Source organism: Bombus pascuorum, chromosome 7 (assembly GCF_905332965.1).
Source record: "Bombus pascuorum chromosome 7, iyBomPasc1.1, whole genome shotgun sequence".
Classification (NCBI taxonomy): domain Eukaryota; kingdom Metazoa; phylum Arthropoda; class Insecta; order Hymenoptera; family Apidae; genus Bombus; species Bombus pascuorum.
Genome location: NC_083494.1, coordinates 6027916 through 6048242, shown reverse-complemented (window position 1 = coordinate 6048242; position 20327 = coordinate 6027916). Strand labels below are relative to the sequence as shown.

The 20327-nt window shown below is 26.3% G+C and overlaps 5 protein-coding genes across 26 annotated transcripts in view; 2 read left to right on the top strand and 3 right to left on the bottom strand.

The window, feature by feature from the left end:
* Positions 1-2925, bottom strand: part of LOC132908951 (serine/threonine-protein kinase mig-15) — an 84853-nt gene extending 81928 nt beyond the window's left edge. For 5 of the 14 annotated variants that reach the window (XM_060963422.1, XM_060963424.1, XM_060963430.1 and 2 more), the window contains exons 1-2: positions 2148-2921; positions 1148-1213 (exon numbers count right to left, since the gene is read on the bottom strand). In XM_060963422.1, the coding sequence (XP_060819405.1) occupies positions 1148-1213; positions 2148-2213 (132 nt within the window). In that variant the 5' untranslated portion in view covers positions 2214-2921. Of the gene's footprint in view, positions 1-1147; positions 1214-2147 lie in introns of all 14 variants that reach the window. The other 9 variants (XM_060963432.1, XM_060963435.1, XM_060963433.1 and 6 more) reach the window with 4 other exon arrangements.
* A 485-nt stretch (positions 2926-3410) lies between these two features.
* On the bottom strand, positions 3411-14345 carry LOC132908950 (PHD finger protein 20). Of its 7 annotated transcripts, XM_060963419.1 has the most exons (16): positions 13805-13943; positions 10744-10880; positions 9639-10155; positions 9408-9542; positions 9226-9252; positions 8342-8442; positions 8135-8220; positions 7218-7620; positions 6703-7107; positions 5725-6453; positions 5518-5646; positions 5292-5372; positions 4640-5063; positions 4185-4573; positions 3860-4099; positions 3411-3794 (listed from the first exon to the last, which is right to left on the bottom strand). In XM_060963419.1, exons 2-16 carry the CDS (start codon positions 10763-10765, stop codon positions 3673-3675), a joined length of 3810 nt encoding a protein of 1269 aa, XP_060819402.1. In that variant the 5' UTR covers positions 10766-10880; positions 13805-13943; the 3' UTR covers positions 3411-3672. The 7 variants fall into 7 exon arrangements, with proteins under 7 accessions (XP_060819402.1, XP_060819396.1, XP_060819398.1 ...); XM_060963413.1 differs by lacking the exon at positions 10744-10880 and having other exon boundaries at positions 13805-14345; XM_060963415.1 differs by lacking the exon at positions 10744-10880 and having other exon boundaries at positions 5725-6426; positions 13805-14345.
* Positions 14346-14804: 459 nt separating this feature from the next.
* On the top strand, positions 14805-17209 carry LOC132909398 (large ribosomal subunit protein P1). The gene is made up of 4 exons (XM_060964199.1): positions 14805-15024; positions 15579-15723; positions 16821-16925; positions 17115-17209. The coding sequence occupies exons 1-4, from the start codon at positions 14953-14955 to the stop codon at positions 17126-17128; spliced, it is 336 nt and encodes a 111-aa protein (XP_060820182.1). The 5' UTR covers positions 14805-14952; the 3' UTR covers positions 17129-17209.
* A 685-nt stretch (positions 17210-17894) lies between these two features.
* Positions 17895-18589, top strand: LOC132909278 (NADH dehydrogenase [ubiquinone] iron-sulfur protein 6, mitochondrial). Its single transcript, XM_060964021.1, has 3 exons — positions 17895-18104; positions 18189-18365; positions 18441-18589. The coding sequence occupies exons 1-3, from the start codon at positions 17970-17972 to the stop codon at positions 18501-18503; spliced, it is 375 nt and encodes a 124-aa protein (XP_060820004.1). The 5' UTR covers positions 17895-17969; the 3' UTR covers positions 18504-18589.
* On the bottom strand, positions 18584-19925 carry LOC132909272 (protein SYS1 homolog). 3 transcript variants are annotated; one of them, XM_060964010.1, is made up of 2 exons: positions 19678-19925; positions 18584-19244 (listed from the first exon to the last, which is right to left on the bottom strand). In XM_060964010.1, exon 2 carries the CDS (start codon positions 19158-19160, stop codon positions 18678-18680), a length of 483 nt encoding a protein of 160 aa, XP_060819993.1. In that variant the 5' UTR covers positions 19161-19244; positions 19678-19925; the 3' UTR covers positions 18584-18677. The 3 variants fall into 3 exon arrangements, with proteins under 3 accessions (XP_060819993.1, XP_060819994.1, XP_060819995.1); XM_060964011.1 differs by having other exon boundaries at positions 19568-19681; XM_060964012.1 differs by lacking the exon at positions 19678-19925 and adding an exon at positions 19428-19519.
* Positions 19926-20327: the final 402 nt, after the last annotated feature.

The following is a 20327-nucleotide window of genomic DNA, read 5'->3' as shown; positions in this document are numbered from 1 at the left end:
CTCTGAGCAACATAACAATGTACAAATTAATTTTTGACCAATATGTACAATAAAAATTGGGCACATCGTGTCACATCCAATGTACTCTACATATTATAACAACCTCTAATAATACGAAAACTATATACACTGTAAAAAGCACAAATATATGATATAACTTACACTATACAAAAAATGTACATGTAAAACAACATTAATAATGCTAGAGTCTGCTTTGTTCTTTATACCTTAACATCGTATGATGCATCTTTTGCATTCTTCCGATTGAAATTTACGTTTTCTTATACCTATATTTTTCTTTCAAAATTGAGGATAATTCGCGAGAGATTTTTTTTCAAAATGAACGGTTATTTTCTTTGATTTTGTGATTTAAGTCAGCTAAATCATTATTTATTTTTATGCTTAAGTCAATATAAATCTATATGTAAATATCTGTACATGAATGTTTACATATGTGTGTATGGATCTTAGGAAAATATCAAGTAGTCATAAAAATATCATTTTGTATCAACCTATAATTCATTACCACTAATTTTGATACATATTATATAAAAATTGTAAAAATCATAGATGCATAAAAAGCATAAATGCAATTAGATCTCTTGTACAATCAAGCTTTGAAGTTTTTTTTATTTCATAATATATGTATTATATATGTATTTATTTCATAAAATCACGCGCGCGCGCGCGCGCGCACACACGCATGCGCACACAAAAGATATATAACATAGTAATGTGTATAAAAATAAAGTAATTAAAAGTTATAGCTAGATGTAATGTAAATAAGGGAAAAAATTAAGAAAGTCAGAGATTTGACTATTCTTTAAAAATCATAAGTTATCTAATACTGTATACTACTTGTATACGTGCATTTAACTATTCTGACAAACTATAGTTATTCTTTGAATAATACAAATCTAAAATCATAACTTTCAGTACCATAAATTACTAAAAGCAATTATTATTTCAAAGAACAATACCAGATCTTTGACATATAAACTACAATTATTATGTAATTTAACATTTTAAAGTATATTGTATTCTTAATCAAGATTCTGTACAAATTTTCTATTATTCATTCATATTATTCATAAAAAAGAGACAAATCTAAAATATTACTATGTATGAACTTGTAATATATACTTACTTTATAAACTTGGCCATAGGTTCCATTACCAACAACTTCGATTAACTCGAAAATACCTGCTGGTTCCTATAACACACATGCACACATATAAGTATATATACATGCATATACAATTTAAGTATAAATTATATTTGTATATCATGTTTTTTATACCATGTATATATACAATACACTGCATGATGTATATTATGTATAAAATAATATTTGAATCAACAATTTCTAACGATACTACCATGTCTTGCTATTGACAATATCAATAAATCATTTGTTATATATGAACAAGACATGACATCAAAATGATTATTTTCATATATTAAGATACTATTAAATATTTTATAGGTCCTTAAGAAATATATGTATCACAATACTTAAATCTTTAATATTCAAATAATATAAACTGTTAATATTTGTTTAACAGGTACATGTATACACATCTGCATAGTGTATGCACTATATTTAGTTCACATTCTAAAAAAAGTTACATATATTACAACTTATCAGAAATAAAAAATTCTTGCATCAATGAAAAATAATACAATAATGGAAGAGAGAAAAATGAGATAATAATAACTAACTATAATTTTATATTTACTTAATAATACTGTAAGTAAAAATTGTATGTATAATATCTGTTCACAATATTAACTGTTAATCTTAATTTTTTGATAATTTGTATAAATCAGTCCAAAACTGTAAACGCGAAAAAAATACAAAAATGACTAACTAAACAACTTCGAATCTCCTTAATTTATTTTTTAAAAAGCATTACGAAAAAAAATTGTACAAAAACTCAACAAAACTGAATTCTCTTATTTCCTTCTTTCTTCATTATGCTGTGGTGCTACCAAGAAATAATAATCATCGTTTACTCTTATGAGGTTAATTATCAATCATTGAATTCATAGAAACTACAAAAAATGGACTTCTGCGTCCATAAACAAATATCATTAAATATTAGATTATGTCTGATAAATAAAAAGCATTAAAAGTCGCAACGTACCTTCAAAGCGTTCAGATCAATGTCGTCGAGCGAACAGTTGACGCTCGGTGCCAAATTATGCGCCATCTTGATACGCCACTTGCGCTCCTTGCGAGATATCTTTTCCACTTGAGCTCAGCAAATCCACCGTCTATCCCCTTTTCTGCTTCTCTCGTTATTGTTCTTATTCCTTATTGTAATTTAAACCGTATAATAATGTAGAGATATAGAAAGAAGAAAATTCCGTCTTTGCACTTACACTAACACAGAACACCAGAATCACTAATAGAAAATTTTTATTAAAATAATTCACCGGTAAACTAGTTACACGAATATTTTTATGAAAATTTAACCGAACACAACCGAAAGAGAAAGGAAATACACATAGAGCAATGGCACATGGCGTATGAAAGAACTCTAACGATCAACGAAGGAACAGTTTACCAATCAGATTAGAAAACAATACACTTCCATCACGTTCTCCCCGAATTTCTCGTAAAATATAAATGTCAATAATGCGTAATGGCAAGTAATGTATTACACACTCACAGCGCTAAGCGCTGGATTATCGTATCGTCATAACGGATGCGGCACAACCGAGCCGAGCCCAAACACCACGGCAGCGGCCGTTCTACGTCCTGTCGTACTGCTTGCTGCACGCCTCTATTCCCTCTCATTCCCTCCTTGGCACTCTCTTACTATCTTCTTCGTTCTTATGCGTGCGCACACATGCTTTTTCTGTTCTCTCTTCTTAATGTAGACAATATTTTCACCGTCTTTGTTTTTCGTGTGCTACGATTGTATACCACTATGCTTCTTGACGTCATCAGCCCAACTATGATGGCGGCAAGTACTTACTTCCCTTCCTAATTTTCTTATCATAAAGTAAAATTAAACAAAAAATCATTTCGCTGGTAGTTTCACTATTTCTCAATTATAATTAATAAGTATGATATATTTTAATAATATTTGTATATTTCATAAATGATTATTTCTTTTGTAAATGTACAACACCATATTTCACACAAATGGAAAATCTAAATAATTGAAAATAAAAAAGATGATCGTTTAACATTCTTTCTTTAATACAACTTTTATTAAAACCTAATATATTTTTAAATAACACTATAACATGTTTGAAATAATAAGTACATGTTATAAAATGTGTTAATTATAATCTACTTTTATGTATGTTCTTTTTGTAACACTTTCATTATAAGTAATCTATGTTATAATTATACTTATTTTTAGAAAATATAGGACTGATATAATAACAGCAATGTATTTACATACAAATAATTTGTTAATCAATTTAATTACAATTACACATGAAACAGTATATATTTACAATATAAAATACAGCAGTACGGTATTCCTAATTGTAAGCCTCAATTAAGTATCAACTAAATTGTTTAAAATTATATTCATAATAATTCTTCAATATTATAAAAAATAAGATCTTAGATTCATATTAGAATTTTTACACATATAGACTATATTTTTAGAAATTTTATTTATAAATATTTTCTATAAATATTATTTATATTCAACACAAAGCAGCTAATTTTCGCACGGTGTTTAAATCTCGAACAAGCATTTGAACCGTTTGTTTAGTTCGAGGCTGAACATCTAAGGTAGATGTATCTTCAGGATCCATGGCTTCTAAAGCTAAAAAAAGATATATATATATATATATATATTTTTTTTTTTTTTTTTTTTTTTTTGTTACCAACCACGAACTTCTGCCTCGATAAATGTTAATTTTGCATCTATATGATGTTGAAAATGTTCTATGTGTTCTATTAATCGCATTCGACATTCTCCTGGGTCAATTGGCGCTTCTGGTTGTGGTATGAAAGGTTGCAACGGTGCTGACATTTCATGTTCATTTAGTTCTTCATGTATGTGATTCGCTGATATAGTTGTGGGAGATACGTTATTCTCGTATATATCTGATTGATTGGTTAACAAATCTATATAAAAAATAAATATCACTTTTTTGTTATAAATAAAGATGTATTTTTATTTATCTCTGTTTTATTTGTTTTCTTTTTTTACCTCTATCTGTTTTCACCTCTGAAGGTAATGAGTTTGTATATTTTCCTTCTGAAGTATCATTTTTCGTAAGTGCATCGAGAAGAATATGACTTTTAGTTTGATGTATAATATCTTCTTTTTTGCCGTTAATTTTAGATTCATCTGGAGTTATATTATCTTCTTCTAATATCTTCATTAATTCTGAATCTGAGGCTATCGACTTTTCATCATGATCATCTCTTAAACTGAACTTTGTTTCAGTTTTTACTTCAGTTTCACTTGGAATTTCTGTACACTCTTTTCCTACTTTCATAATCTCCATGATTGGTACTGGTGTGACATTTGGTTTTGGTACTTCAACTTTTTCCCAATTTTTGGCCCACAGATATAGCTTTGGATGATCTTTCTTTCTATCACACAAATTCTATTATTAATAATCATTTTCTATATTTTTCAATTTAATTACAGTTACTTACTGAGCTACATTGATTTTTACTCTTAAACTGTGTAAAACTTGCTGAATGTGTAAAAGAGCAGCAACTAAATCATAAGAACGTTTTAACATAGCTATTCTTTGATTAACTCGATGCTGATTTTTTGTTCGGCTAGATAATGTTGGTAACTTTCCCTCTTTTATCCAATCTTGATCGTGAAAATATTTTTTGGATAATCGTTGCCGATATGGATTTCGACAAATAAAACAAACATATTTCTCAGGTACATCCTTTTCCTTTTCTATTGCATTGCAGTGACCATGTTGCCAACACAAACAAAGGTCGCATTGAATCATCAATCCATCTTCTTCCATAAATCCACAAGTGCAATTTATTATTTCTTCCCTACGAAGCTGCTCAACTTTCACCATTTCACCATTGATCATCATCATAACTCCTTCATTCTCTACAGAAGTACAATTACTAAGTCACCATAAAAAAATAATTATCCTTTATAGTTAAAGATACAATTCATGCATAAATATATGCTTAAACTAAAAGAAACTATGAAATAAATATCAAAATATGAGAAATAAAAGTACTCTATACATCAAAACATTTTATATCTCAAACCTAAGATTAATATAAATTTGATATAAAATAAAGAAAAACATAGAAAAAATAAACAATATACCTTCCCCATCATTAGTATCTTTTTTACCAATATTCCCTTTCAAAGGATCATCTTTTTCAACACGCGAATCATTTAGTTGACCTAAAGAAAAATAAAATAATAAAATAGTAAAATACCATCTTTATTACATGGAAATAAACCAATGTTAATAGCAAAATTAAAAAGTAGGATTCAATATAAAATTATTCGTATTGAAAATTACATATCAAAGTAAAAAGCAACTTACTACTTTGGCTATTTTCATCACTTCTTGAATCTGATTTTCTGCGACTATATCTATACGTGGGTGTAGTCGGTCCTGTTCCTTCTATATCCATAGTACTATCATCTAACTCGCTATACTCGTCCGGAAATTCTAGAATGCCCATTAAAAAATAACATTTTATATTTTTAATTTGTTAGAATGATTAAATTATAATGATTAAGTTATTACCATGTCGCCTTTTACTTCTGTTTAATGCATCAGAACTATATTCTGATAATTGTCGTTTCCTTTGTCCTTTAATTTTGTCGATATGAATAGCTTCATCTAAAGACTTTGATCTATCAATTCGCTGTGATTCTGAAGACATGGCTGGTCTTACCGGAAGAAGTGTCTTAATGCCACTTTGCGTTTTTTCTTCCCTAATTTTCATATCAAATAGTGTTCCTGGTGACATTGCACATGTATCTTCCTGTTTTTGTTCTACTTCGTCATCCATATCTAAACTATGACTAGAACTTGGAGACATTCTATCCATTTTAATATCGTCTGTTTGCGCATCATTGGATTTTTCCATTTGGTCTACTTCATCCTCTGTTTCTACTGTTGTTGGTACAATTGCTGTTGGCGATATAGGTTGAAGAGTGCTTGTTACAGAAGATGATGAAACATACAATGATTTATCTTGAATAAATTTTCTCTTTCCAAATTTATTGCACTTTTCTAACAAATTATTTGACTTTTTTGGAATAATATCTTCAACAGATTCCCCAATTGTCCTTGCATAAGCTAAATCTGCAACATTTGGTGTAGATCCCAAAAATTTCGAATATTCTGGATGATAATGTTTTATATGCATTTGTAGAAGATTTTCCTTCCTAAATGTTTTACTACACCCTTGTTTCGGACATTTATAAGCACTGTCCTCCATTTCTACTCGAAGTCCACCAATAAAAACAGCTGTCAACAAATAAACAAAGAATTATTTTTCTAACAACACATTAAACAAAATTTATATACTACTTATTTACACACTTATTTATAAAAATATATTTAGTCTAATTTGGTTAATTAATAATATGTAATATATATAAACAATATTATCTACTAATACTTACAATAAATTACTCCTAATATAGGTAAGCATAAAAAAGTAAACTCAATAAAATATGAAAAATATAAAAATGAAACAAAGAAATGGAATCTTACCACCATCTTTAATAGATGTACTTGATGTAGATAATAATGTTGTAACTGGTGTACTTGGGGGAACAGATAAAGAATTCTCAGTTATTGCTGTTGCCTTTGTTTTAGGCAATAAAGTCTTAATTTTTTTTGGAGTATCCACAACGATATCTTGTTTTACTTTTTGACTTTGATTTTTCTTTTTTCGATGAATGCAAAAATCAAATTTTTCTGGATCAAAGTCGAATTGCCCCTGATTTTCCATAAATGCCCTAATATCATTTTTTGATCTAAATTTTTTCCCACTTGATTTATGAAGAAATAGGACATCCCATTTTCCAGCTGATGTACCAGCTTTTCTTTGAGTAAAATGTTTTTGCCATCCAGGCGGTAATCTTCTGTCTGCAACTATTATTGATCGACGTGGTCCTTTAAGAAACAAACATATTACACGTTCATATCATTTTTACTCATATACATAAATGATGATAATGTAGAATAAGAATAGTGAGTGTAAATATCCATTTCTTTTGACATACCATCATTTCCATCCACTATATAAGATTCAGTTCCCTGAGGTTCTCCATCAATCCATTCAGGACCCACATCTTCTACTTGATCTATTTCATTCTTAGATGCTTCCTTTTTACTTTTTTTAGGATAAGCTTTCATTTTAGACACATTGGTGTCAAACCCACGTAATAAATCTGTGCCTGGATCATAGCAGGGCCCAAATAAAGTTCCATCTAAATCAATTTTATTTTCCGAATGGCATTCAACATTTTCATTAACTATAATTCCTTCCTTTTTTATTAATTTATCTGTTTCATTTTTTGAACGTTTTCTATAATGTGTATGAAATAACTCCATCACTGTATGCTTTCTTTTCTTATCCCTTCTTTCTTGCTTGCTTCCTATATATTCTTCAGTTTGACTAGGTTGCTGCTACAAACAATAAAATAAAATTTCCCCTTTTTCCATCTTCTTTACTCTTATTGAATTCATACATTTTACAAGTTTTACAATTTTCAAGGAAACAAAGGATAGAAAATAAGTTATCTACTTTAATGTTAATTTTATCCTATAATAATATGGATTCTTTATTTGTAAAATTCAGTTCAAAGGAAAAAAAAGGAAACAATTCATGTCATAAAATTTTTAATTTATGATAATAACGTCGTGTATTATTTATATAATAACTGTTAAGCTCATATATAACATATTTATAAAATTATTTTATACTTTTCTCATTGACTTTAAGAAAGTGGTGCATGATTATAAAAATATATTTCCGACAATTATCACTGTTTTTCAATGTTTGGACGAATAAAGCAAATTCAAAACTCAATTTACTGTACATTTTGTTACTAATAATAACAAGAAAATAAGTAATTATAGCTGATGAAATTTTACATTAACGATAATAGAACATAACCTTACTGTACAAATACTGTACCTTTGTGACTGTTGTAGCAATTTTTGTCATTTTTGACGATTTAATTGTCTTTGTATATCCATCATCAAACAGTACATCATATTTATCTGTAAAAATAATCTTAAATTAAAAAAGTACCATTTCTCGAATTAGAAGGATGTCCTATCACGAAACGTCAAACTAACAATATACGTAATTCTCATACGTAGTTAAGGTTAGATCACTTACCGTTTCCTAAGACGGCATTTACTTTAGCAGGATATTTTCTACCATCAGCCCACGTAGCAAGTATCCTTTCTCCCATTGAAAAGTCTTTCATTTTTGTTTCCCTAAGAGATTCAAATTTATTTATTACCATATTTGAAAAAATATGGTTAATTATTATGATAGATAGATTCAAATGATAGATTAATTTCTTATACAAACAGTAACTTTGTTTCACGATATTTAAACACTATGCAAAAAATAAATAACATTTTCCAAATGTAAATATAGATTACTTTATATTTTTAAGTCTGTATGACTGTTAATAACATATTTTTTTTCTTTCTTTCTTTTTTTTTTTTTTTTTTTTTTTTTTTTTTACTACATTCATTTGAGAAAGAAAGAGAGGGGGGAAAAAAGAGAAAAGAAAAAACACTAATGCATTGTAATTATAATTCTTAAAAGTTATTGTGAACGACAGTTTATATCATGTTAAAATGTATTCTGAAAAAGAATCTGTTTTAAATATTCCAGCTTCTATGAATATGACTTATGAAATGATATCTAAATATAAAATAAGGAGCTTGAAGTGTGTAAAATATGTGTATATACAACTGTGCACACACATTTTAGAAAAATAAAAATAATAAGTCCGTTTTATTAGATCACAAAAATTTCTTTTCCATTTTTTAGGTAATAAGATAATGTAGAATACCTATAGTTTAAAATTATGAAAATTATTAAAATTATAGATTTAGATGAAAAGATAAGAGAAAAATGGAGAAAATTTATTATTGGTAACGTAAAAAATAAAATAATTTAATAACATTTCTCATCACTGCATAAAAAATACTATAGATTATACAAATTCTTTTCACCTAGCTAATAATTATACAATATCCACTTACTGAGATGGTAGATTCCAGGTTTGTTCGCTTTAAAAAAGAATAGGTCTATAAGTAATGCAGATAATTATTATACTTTATATAATAAATCAAAGCAAAAATTATTCACATAAACATTTTTTTATTTTCTGTATCTATTAATTCAAATAATTTTGTGGTAGATTCATTGGAATATTTTTACTTACTTTGATTGTGTTTGCAATACACGTAATCTTGAACTATCCATAGGTATCCATTCATCAAACCTTGAACTCCACTTGTCAAAACGTATCAATACTTCTCGTTCATCCCAATCAGTTTCAACTACTTTCGCTGAATACCTACAATATAACATCAAATAAATAAAATCCTTCATCAATATTTATTACAATAAATATAATTATCTAATTGCCATTAACTGTTCTACAAATATTTACCATTTTTCATTGAAATCTTTCGCTTCCAATTTGGCTCCGGGAAAAAATTTTAGTCCACCTCGATTAAAAATTTTTGGTTTAAGTTCTTCTGGTTTATCAAATGTTTTTTCATCTTCCACTTCCATACTTTTCAATTCTTCCTTAATGGCCAAATCTTTTTGTATATGTTTTATTGCTATATCAGATTCAACAATACCTAATTGCACTGCCATAGAATTCACTTCTATTTCTGAATTTTTATTTATCTCTTGTTTCACAGTATATACATTTTCTTCTTTCACATTAATGTTCTTACATCCATTATCAAGTAATTCTGATGAATCTATTAAATTGAAGGAATTAACTGATGGTTCCGGTCGAGACGAACATGTTTCTCCACAATTATTAGACTTTAATGTTCTGAGACCAGAATTCAGTGAAGAGGTAGATTGTTCTAAGTTCAGAATTTCAGAATTAATAAGATCTAAATCTTCTTGCGCATAGGAAGTTGATGATTTTACAGACATAATTACAGGATCTGCAAAAAGAATCAATATATAAGCTTAAAATTTCAAGAGATATTTTTTAAAATACTCTATTCTACAATAATTTTAAAATATTCTTAGATGATATACATTAATAAACATCTTTTATAAATAAAATATTTAAATGCCACTAAAATATTACTTCTTATTACACATATTTATTTATAAAATTGTATGATATCACTATTAAAAACTATCTTTAATAATTTACTATCACAAAGATATATAAATATGAAACAAAATATACAGAATAATAGATAACAGTATTAGTATTAAAAACTAATGATATACTGTGTGAGGAGCATAACTGAACTAATAACAATATATTTTTTCAATAAGAATCAGATCAAAGCTTTCAGTCAGTTACTTAAAAACAGAAAATTGTTAAATGCTTCATTAATTTCATATTGTGATAATACATGTATCTAAAATTACAATCATGTAGAAAATCTTAATGTCTTTTTCAATTAACTATGTATTTTCAATAACTCTATCTATTCTTTTTTATGAATTTCATATGAAATGCAGTAATTTGATTAAATTCTATCAAATATACTTTCATGTAATGCACATAAACGCACATTTTAAAAGTTCAGTAACCATACTTGCACTCAATGTTTTATATCTTCATTCACTAAAGCTTTCATTCATCCTTCTACTACAGGTAGTCCAACCAATGTTGAATAGCTGATTGCCTTGAAGAATATTTTTCAAAAACCTAATAGATTGATACATAGTTATGTAAAAAACAAATAATTTTATCAAGCATAATTTACAAAATAATTATACTTTATAGTTTCTGTTATTTTTACTTGATTTAATTATAACTAATAATAACATTAATAACAGTAGTTCTTCAACTATAATGAAAGAATCATCATTTTAATTGTTATCATCATATAAATATATATAAATAAGAGTAATATCAAAATGTTCAAAAATATTTTATTCGTGTGCAATTTTTTTATTAATAGTGATTTATATTAATAGAAGATAATATTTATAAGATGTAATCATTAGTTCAATTACGCTCTTTAATATATATAGTAAACAATATCACAATACAACATAAAACTTATTAATTGTATTATTACTTGTGATCTTTAAATCAATGTAATGTTCTCTAAAATAACAAATTTTCACATAGATTTAGAAGTTATAAACAGCTATACAGATAGGTTATAAATATGTTTATAAAAAGAAAACTTTAGGTTTACATTTATTAAATCTTTGTTTGTTCAAAGAATCATAATGTATTAAACAAAATATGAAAACATAATGTACTAAACATATTATAATACAGTATACAGACATAAACAATAAAAAGCTGTTGATTTTATATATAACTATTTAAACATGAGGAGAAATGGTAAAATGAATTTTCACAAAAATATTTGGACATTTTATGAATTTAAATTATAAAATTGAAATAATTATTTTTTGTGTAAAGGTTTAATATTTGGTTGAATAATCCTTATGTTCAATAACTACTTTTTGTGAATGATCAATTTCAGATTTATTGCTATTGTACACTTAAGCTTGTTTTCTCTATTTACTGCATTGTAAACCGAGGTCTCTTTTCTTTGTTTAGTGTATTAGTGTATTGATTACTCATCAATGTCTAAAGTTTTGTACTACAGGTAGGTGAGAAGATTGCAAGGGATAGCATAAGGACAAGAGCAGTACTGATCTCTATTACCCTCTGTCATGCTTTGTCTTATTGTCTTATTTGTATAAGTGACACCTTTATCCAATAATATTTATCTTTATGACTGTATTGGGTCTATCAGAAATAACCAAACAGATCTGCATTCCTTTGCTTATCTATCTTCTCATCTGCACAGTACATTCTGTTTCTTATTATTAGACTGTGAATTTTCATGCATTTATAGGAAATTTAATAGTACAAAAATACACAGAATACACATAACATGGAAAAATATGGAAAATATTGAAAGTATAATACTCGTTATAATGTTTAATGAATAAAACAATTCTCTATTTGGGTTCCATTTTTTTTACTATATCCATAAAAATATGAACTGGCATAAATATCTGCAGCCTATTTATTATATTTTTCCTTTACTATAACATTATAGTTATCGCTAAATTTGTTAGCTAATTTTGCAACTTAACTAACTTAATAAACTACTTTTAACTTAACTTAATAAACTTTTTTTTACTTCCCTAACAATGAAACATTTACTTTAAATACTAACAACTTTTAGATGTCTATTTTGCAGCTTGTAATTAATTCTATCTTTACCTTCAAATCATTTGATAATATCCTACACTGTACTCTTATCTATCTTGTAAAAGATTTGTTATTTCATACACTGACATCTTTTCTTGTAGTAAAATAGCATTAATCACTATGTTTCAAAAGATATGTTCTTACTTTGGCAGTCTATTTTATAACATATTTGAGATAAAACTAGAGAATATCCAAATCTTAACATTTTTAAATGATAACTTACCATTATAATTACAAACATTCCTGGCTGATTATTTAAAATTTAAAATAAACATATGCAGTTCCTTAAATATAGTAAATATCCAAATATATTTGTGATATCATATTTAAACAATCATATGTAACAAATAACAGCATTTATTTATTATATCATAATGAATATATAGCATAATATATTTTTGTTACTTATTGTATATTATCATACACTATAAAAATATGAGACAAAATTATGTTGCCCACATATTTTAGTAATGGACTATATGTAAACATTCAAATAAAGTAATATAAATCTGCAATATAGTGATATTTGCAATGAGATTAATCAGCTTACAATTATATTCTATAAAAATTAAAAATTTCTAATATTGTCTTTATTTCAATATAAAAATGTATCTCATATATGTAAGAAATATGTATTTTATACATTCTTCACTTAAAGATATGTTTTAATCACATATTCAAAAAAGTAATAGGCATATCCTATAAATAAATTGCATTTTTTGTTCATAGCTGTTCTCTTCGTTTGTTCTAATAAAATCCTATGTTGTAACTCAACATTGCCTAGTACATTGCATTAAATTAATTATAATGTCCAATTCAATTACTTCTAACATTTAAATAATATTAATAACTCAAATATTCATATGAAATTTTTAACACAACTTGTCCTCTACGTGAAGGTATGTATAGCTAGTATGTAATCTGTCTATTACATTCCACATGTGACTTAGTAAACATTGAATATATTGATTGTAAATTAAATTAAATTACATAGCATATTACATCATTTCAATAGATAATAACTGAGTATTGTAATAACAAATAAAAATATTTCCTTCTATTCTATGCATTTATTATTTTTACAATATATATATATATATATTTATTTATTTATTTATTTATTTATTTAACTATATATTGAATAAAGAACATATTGAATAAAGGATGAAATTTAGGAATAAATTAAATATATTTAATAATGTATGAAAAAAGAATTAAAGAATGAAAGAAGAATAACAGAATGAAACCGACTAAAAAAAGACATTATGAGAAAGAAAAATAATAACTTGAACACGCAAGTTAAAGCTTTTAGATATACAATTCTTTTATTTGGCAGTATTTCGTAAAAAAGTAATATTAAGAAATAGTAAATAACAAATGATACGCACCTGGATGATTGTCATAATCTGCAAAAACCGACGGAACGCTACCCTTACGTAGAAGTAATTTATGTCCTTTAGCAGCTTCGTAGTCAGCTCGTTTGAAGTGTCTATGACAAACAACCTGACCTGGTGAAGGTTTAAAGCTCGCTTCGAATCCACCACTAGTCAACCATCTGTTCCTTAAATTAATATCTTTTGGAAATTTATGAAGCGGTAACCCTCTAGTACGCACATCTTGCACATCGGCCTCACAGCTACGCACGCAACATTTGCGCGCCATTCTCATTGTTCTCACAAGCGATATCCTTTTAACATGCGACGCTACACGTCGTCGCTTCATTTACGTACTACATAGCAACGTAGCACAAAAGAACATTGCCCAGGATATCCGTAAAAATAAAATTTAAACGTGAGAGAACCAGTCGTGTACCAACCACTTTGACACGCACTCTTCTAACTGAAAATATTTCAACTTACGTTCGCAAAAACACTGAACTAGCTCAATTGCGTATATGATCCACTAATCGATCTGCACTTTTCGAAGAACATCGAGTATATAAGCATTACTCATTAAACAAACTTATCAATATGTGGCGCCCTCTTCTATTTACATGGATATCCGCATTAATGTGAAATAATATTAATCGGTTAAAAGTTTGAACTCTTATATTTATTTAAAATAAAATATCCTGTCTCTAATAAATTTCAAATAAGTTTTATCGTTATTAAAATCATTGGAATATTAATACTAGATAAAATGGTTGTTTTAATTAAATATGTTAATACCTCCTCCATCATATTTCTATGAAAATTTTATATTATAATAATATGAAAAATAAAAAGATAGCAATATAAGATGTATAAGATAAATAAAAAAATACATCTTAAATATATCTTAAATGTGTTGAAATTTACTGTGTATTATATCACCAGGTTAACCAATAGAATTACGTCATTTCCGCTCTTTAGTTGTATTGAAAATGCTGCCCAAAAATAAGTCATGTGATTTCCTTTCAACGCATTTCTCCTTCCTTTTAGCTGGATTAAGTGGAAGCCGGGTGCTTGTTCTCTTTTATTGGGCTAAGGCTAAATCAGCGACTTGCACCGTTTTATCATCCCATCCAGTTTAACTATATATTATACAAGCAATAAACATGAATTCCAAAGCTGAACTTGCTTGCATTTATTCAACATTGATACTTGTTGATGACGATGTTGCTGTAACTGTAAGTACCAGTCATACATGTGATTTCTTAATGTCATGAATAAACTATGAATGTTTATACATTTTATAAATCTTTATAAACATAATTAAAGAAACAGATTCAAAATATAAATTTGTTTCATCTACTAAATATTATAATAAGTTCTCTACTTTGGATATTTTATATATTATTGCTATTATTTATTACTGTTTGAGGCTTTAAGCAGATAGTACAATCATTGGTTACGAATGTGCACGTGTAATACAATTCTGATTACTTTCTAAATTATTACATGTATCTATGTTGCTATTGTATTAACATAACATTTTCTATCTTATGTACTAAATACTATAATATATTTGTTGGGTATTCTATATATTTTTACATGTTATATGCATTTTCTAGATTTTTAGAAGTCTAAAGAAGTTTAAATTTCCCAAAACTGCATAAGCATCAACAATACAATTCAACAATTTTGTTTTATTATTTATAGTAGCAAAATACAAAAGTATAATAAATATATAAGAACAAAGTATATTTAATACTAATATTTAAAATCTTTGTTTATTGCTCAGGGAGAAAAGATTCAAACAATTTTAAAAGCTGCGGCTGTTGATGTGGAATCTTATTGGCCTGGACTTTTCGCCAAGGCTTTAGAAGGAGTCAATATAAAAGAACTGATAACAAAGATTGGATCAGGAGTTGGAAGTGCACCAGCAGGTTGTAAAAATAGGATTTTTAATAATACATCATATTCTAACTCAAAATATTATATAATATATTTAAACAAATTTTTTCATATATTATCCTTTGAGTACGATATATTTTAATTAATAATTCAACATATAATAGTTATTTTTACCTTATACATAATATAGAATATGGCATACTTAATTAATTTTACTATTTTATATACATTAAGTACTGCATATGTTGCATACAATATACATATATTGATAATGGAAGAAACGTGAATTAAACTGCTTCATTTTAGGCCTTTTCAAATTTTTGATCTATTTTGTTACATTTTAATAGTATTTAACTAGTTATCTAAAAATATCAGTTTCAAATTTAGGAAATCATGGAATCGAAAGTTATGTCTGTAAGAATGGGCATTTGATAGCTTATTTTGACACCATATTGATTTCATTTAACAAGTCGGATCACTGACTGTAAACAGATACACATAATAATTACTTTAGTAGGTAAATTTGATTGGATTGTACAAATACTATGTTGAAAGTTAGTTGAGATATAATATGTAGAATTGATTTAAAAGATACTTTAATGTTCAAGTAAGTGCCTTGACGAAAGATTGAAAAGATTAAAAAGTCAAATCTTAATATATGAAATAGGATATATGTATGAAGTACACCTTAACTTCAATTTAGTTTCTATTAAAAAACATAAAACACTAAATGTGAGCCTAGATATACTTGCACAAACGTGTGCTATTTGTATTTTAGTTAAGAATGTTATATATCCTTCATCAACTATAGTCATATCACTATCAAAATTTTTTAATGAAAAAAAAATATACACAAAATAAGTTTAATCTTCCCAGATATGATAAACTTACATATGTATATATTGGTATCATTCACAGAAGTACAAATCCTCTACATCCACCATACTACATAAATTTATGTAGAGCGGTCAGCAAAAGAGGAGAAAGAAATAGTATTAGAAAATTGTGAATCATATTTAGAAATGTGATTAATGTTTCTATACGACAACACTATAGATAAACATTTTTTTTCATAACTGTGAAATTGTATTTTCAAACAATGAGATTATTTTCTTATTATCTTTTAAAGCACCCGCAGCAGCCGCTGCACCTGCTAGTACAGAAAGTGCACCTAAAGAAGAAAAGAAGAAAGAAGAACCTGAAGAACAAGAATCTGACGATGATATGGGCTTTGGTACGTAATGTATCTATAACTAATATCATATCAATATTCCAGTTAAATATTAATATGCAATGATTATTATTATGTATTAGCTACTGATATTATATATGATGACATGAGAAAAATGAGAATATTATTTTTTAATTACAGTATATTATAGGGAACAGAACTTGTTTTAATAAATATCTTTTTTTTTTACAGGATTATTTGACTAAATTTAAGGATCGCAATATATTGGTCCATTACATAATTTGTACAGTTATATTGTACAATAAATAAAATATTTTGAAATTAAATCATCCAATGATATACACTTCATTCATTGAAAGATCCATTTCATTTATTTTCATCCTACTCACGATTATATTTTATATATTTCTTTTAATGATTATAAAATTAAAATTAAGTTATATATTATATATTAATTATTAATTAAATATATAAATTATATATTACAATTTTTTTACCGCATATTTTAGAGATTTTTCTATTTTTATGAGAATCACATTTTGTTTGTACCATTTATTATTAATTTTTGTACATTTTGATAATGTAAACAAAGTTTCATATTACAAACTATTCAATGCTTTTATGAGAATTTGAACTTTATAAATAATTGATTTTTTATGTAAAATGGTTATTTTTATTTGTCTGAAAATTATATATAAAACCCTATGTTGCAGTTTTCTAAATAAAATATCTAAAGATATTGATATTATTTAAAATTTATTCTGTGAAATATATTTTCTATATTCAATTTATTTGAAAATTGATGTTAAAATGAATGAGCTACTCGAGTACTAGAAATTAATATCACGTTTCATTTAAGAAAGACAAACTAATCTTTTCTTCTAGTAGTCACCAAAGAAAAAATTGTTACACACTAAAAACCCAGTCACATGAATGTTAATTCAACAGATATTGTGGTCAACGTCGTAGCATAGCCTAACTTTGGAACGAATATATATATGTATATGTATTCTTGGTTAAAATCTTATACGTTATGAACATGCTGTGATACCTCAAAGAAAAAAGTGTAAAAACATTTTAAAAAATATGGCGAATTTGAAAATCGTAAAATTTTTAGAAGCTTTCAACAAAAGGTATAAACCTAATATTATAGGACTAATAACAAGAAATGTACATGATGTAACTACAAAATCTGCTAAAAAGGTTACCCATACTGGTCAGGTAAAATAATATTGATAAAAATATATTTATATCGTTACAACTTTATAAATATCGTTTATATAAATATCGTTTATTTTGTAATAGATATATGACGAGGATGATTATCGTAATGTACGATTTATAAATAGACCAAAGGAGGTTAATGATAATTGGGCCATTAAATTAATAGCGGAAGTTCCTGCTGCACCAGTGAAAGATAAAATTGTAGCGTGTGATGGGGGAGGTGGACCTTTAGGACATCCAAAAGTTTACATTAATTTGGTACAAATTATATGTATTTACAACGTAAGTAGATACATTCTTTAATTTTATTTACAATATATAACTCTATTTTAGGATAAACCTGGTAATCATACTTGTGGATATTGTGGTTTACGCTTTTATAAAGAACATCATTAAACAGATAGGACAAATACATGTAGTCAAATTATATATTATATATGTATTTTAATGTATATTTAATGTTAGAAATATATATATAAAAACAAATAGTCTTTTATTTATCTGTTTTAAACTTTTTAGTATAAAATGATATTGTTTACTAAACATCAACTTCACTTTGATAGCAAACATTTACAAGGCTGTTTTCTGACTGCTCATGCTTAATGGTATTGCTTGTAATTCAGTTTTCATGCAAAGGAATTCACCACAAACGCACATTATGCTTAAAGATATAATATTTAAACACCACCAACTAAAAGTTGATGGAAAACTTGCATTGTATATCCAACAGCATAATAAATGTATTAAGTGTGCTGTACAGGCAAAATCCATACACTGTTTTGTCCTTTGTACTAACCACCACAGTGCGATTGCTCCAATTAATGCATTTAAGATAAAAATAATTATTATAAACTGTCCAGCAAAATCTCTAACGTGTATTTGTTTATAATGGAAAACATAATCTAATGACTTCGTGGATCCTATGTATGATGCAACAATCCAAATCCATAATCCAAGACAGAAGTACATCACAGTCTGGACTGCAATTATTTGAGATATTATAAGGAACGGATCCCACATTGTTTTACGGAATTGTCCAGAAATATTATTCATTGTTTATCTTTGAGATATTAATTTTGTCTAAGGCAATCCTATGCTGTATGTTTTATACTTTATCATATTAAAGCTTCTTTTGATCTAAAACAAAAAGTAGAATTTTTAATTTATAGGAAGATGAACATATAATTATCAATAAATTTATGATTTATGTTATAAATTATAAATAAGATAAGAAGGAATAAAAATCATTAAATAATTTTTAAATCACATAAGAAACCAGCTTTGTTTAATTTATGACGGTTCATTAAATTTGTTTAATACTTCGTAATATAATCTAATTTAAAGCAAAAGGGTTTACTTCGATTATTCCACAAACACATACAATTATATTAATTCATTATATGATTATACAATGTATTATTTATGTTTGATATAAATTTATATAATAAAATACCACTCACATAAATTTATATAATAAAATATTTATGGTACAATTATGACAATTCAGAAGTTTAAATTAATACAAATGGTTATCTACTAAATGAAAATGATGCTTTTCCCTGATACATACGTGTATACATAATATACTTATTTATTTATTTATTTATTTATATATACAACTCAATCAGACAATATGACAGATTCAAAAGATCTAATTCCACTGGATCTTATGTATTGGTATAACATAAAAATTGTGATACTGTATTATAATAATTGTAATTTTTAAACTTGCTTTACATCAAAATGATTACCTTTTTCAAATTCTGTCATTTCATGAGATTTTCTTATAATGAATCTAGTATACATATATGTACTTAATATATAAATAGGGACGGACAGATATTTGGCGGTAATTTTAAATCTATCATTCAAAAGCATTTATTCTTATTTGTATTGTGTTCATTGTAAAGGTAAAATAAATATGTACTCAATCAAATTTAGAATTCTTTAATTTTTATTCAATGTAAAATGTTTAAATTTGTACTATATTTACTATATAAAATTTTGATTGCATGATATTATATTATTCTATTATTAGGGAACCGTTATTAAAATTATTGTTATCATTAATATCTTTACAAATATAGAAATTGTCTATATTTAAATTACATTAATTTGTCAAACAATAAATTTAATTTCGTTCTATATGAATTACTACAAAAATTGAATTTACATATGTGATTTATATATATCTTGCATTTTATTCATATATCCCGTTCT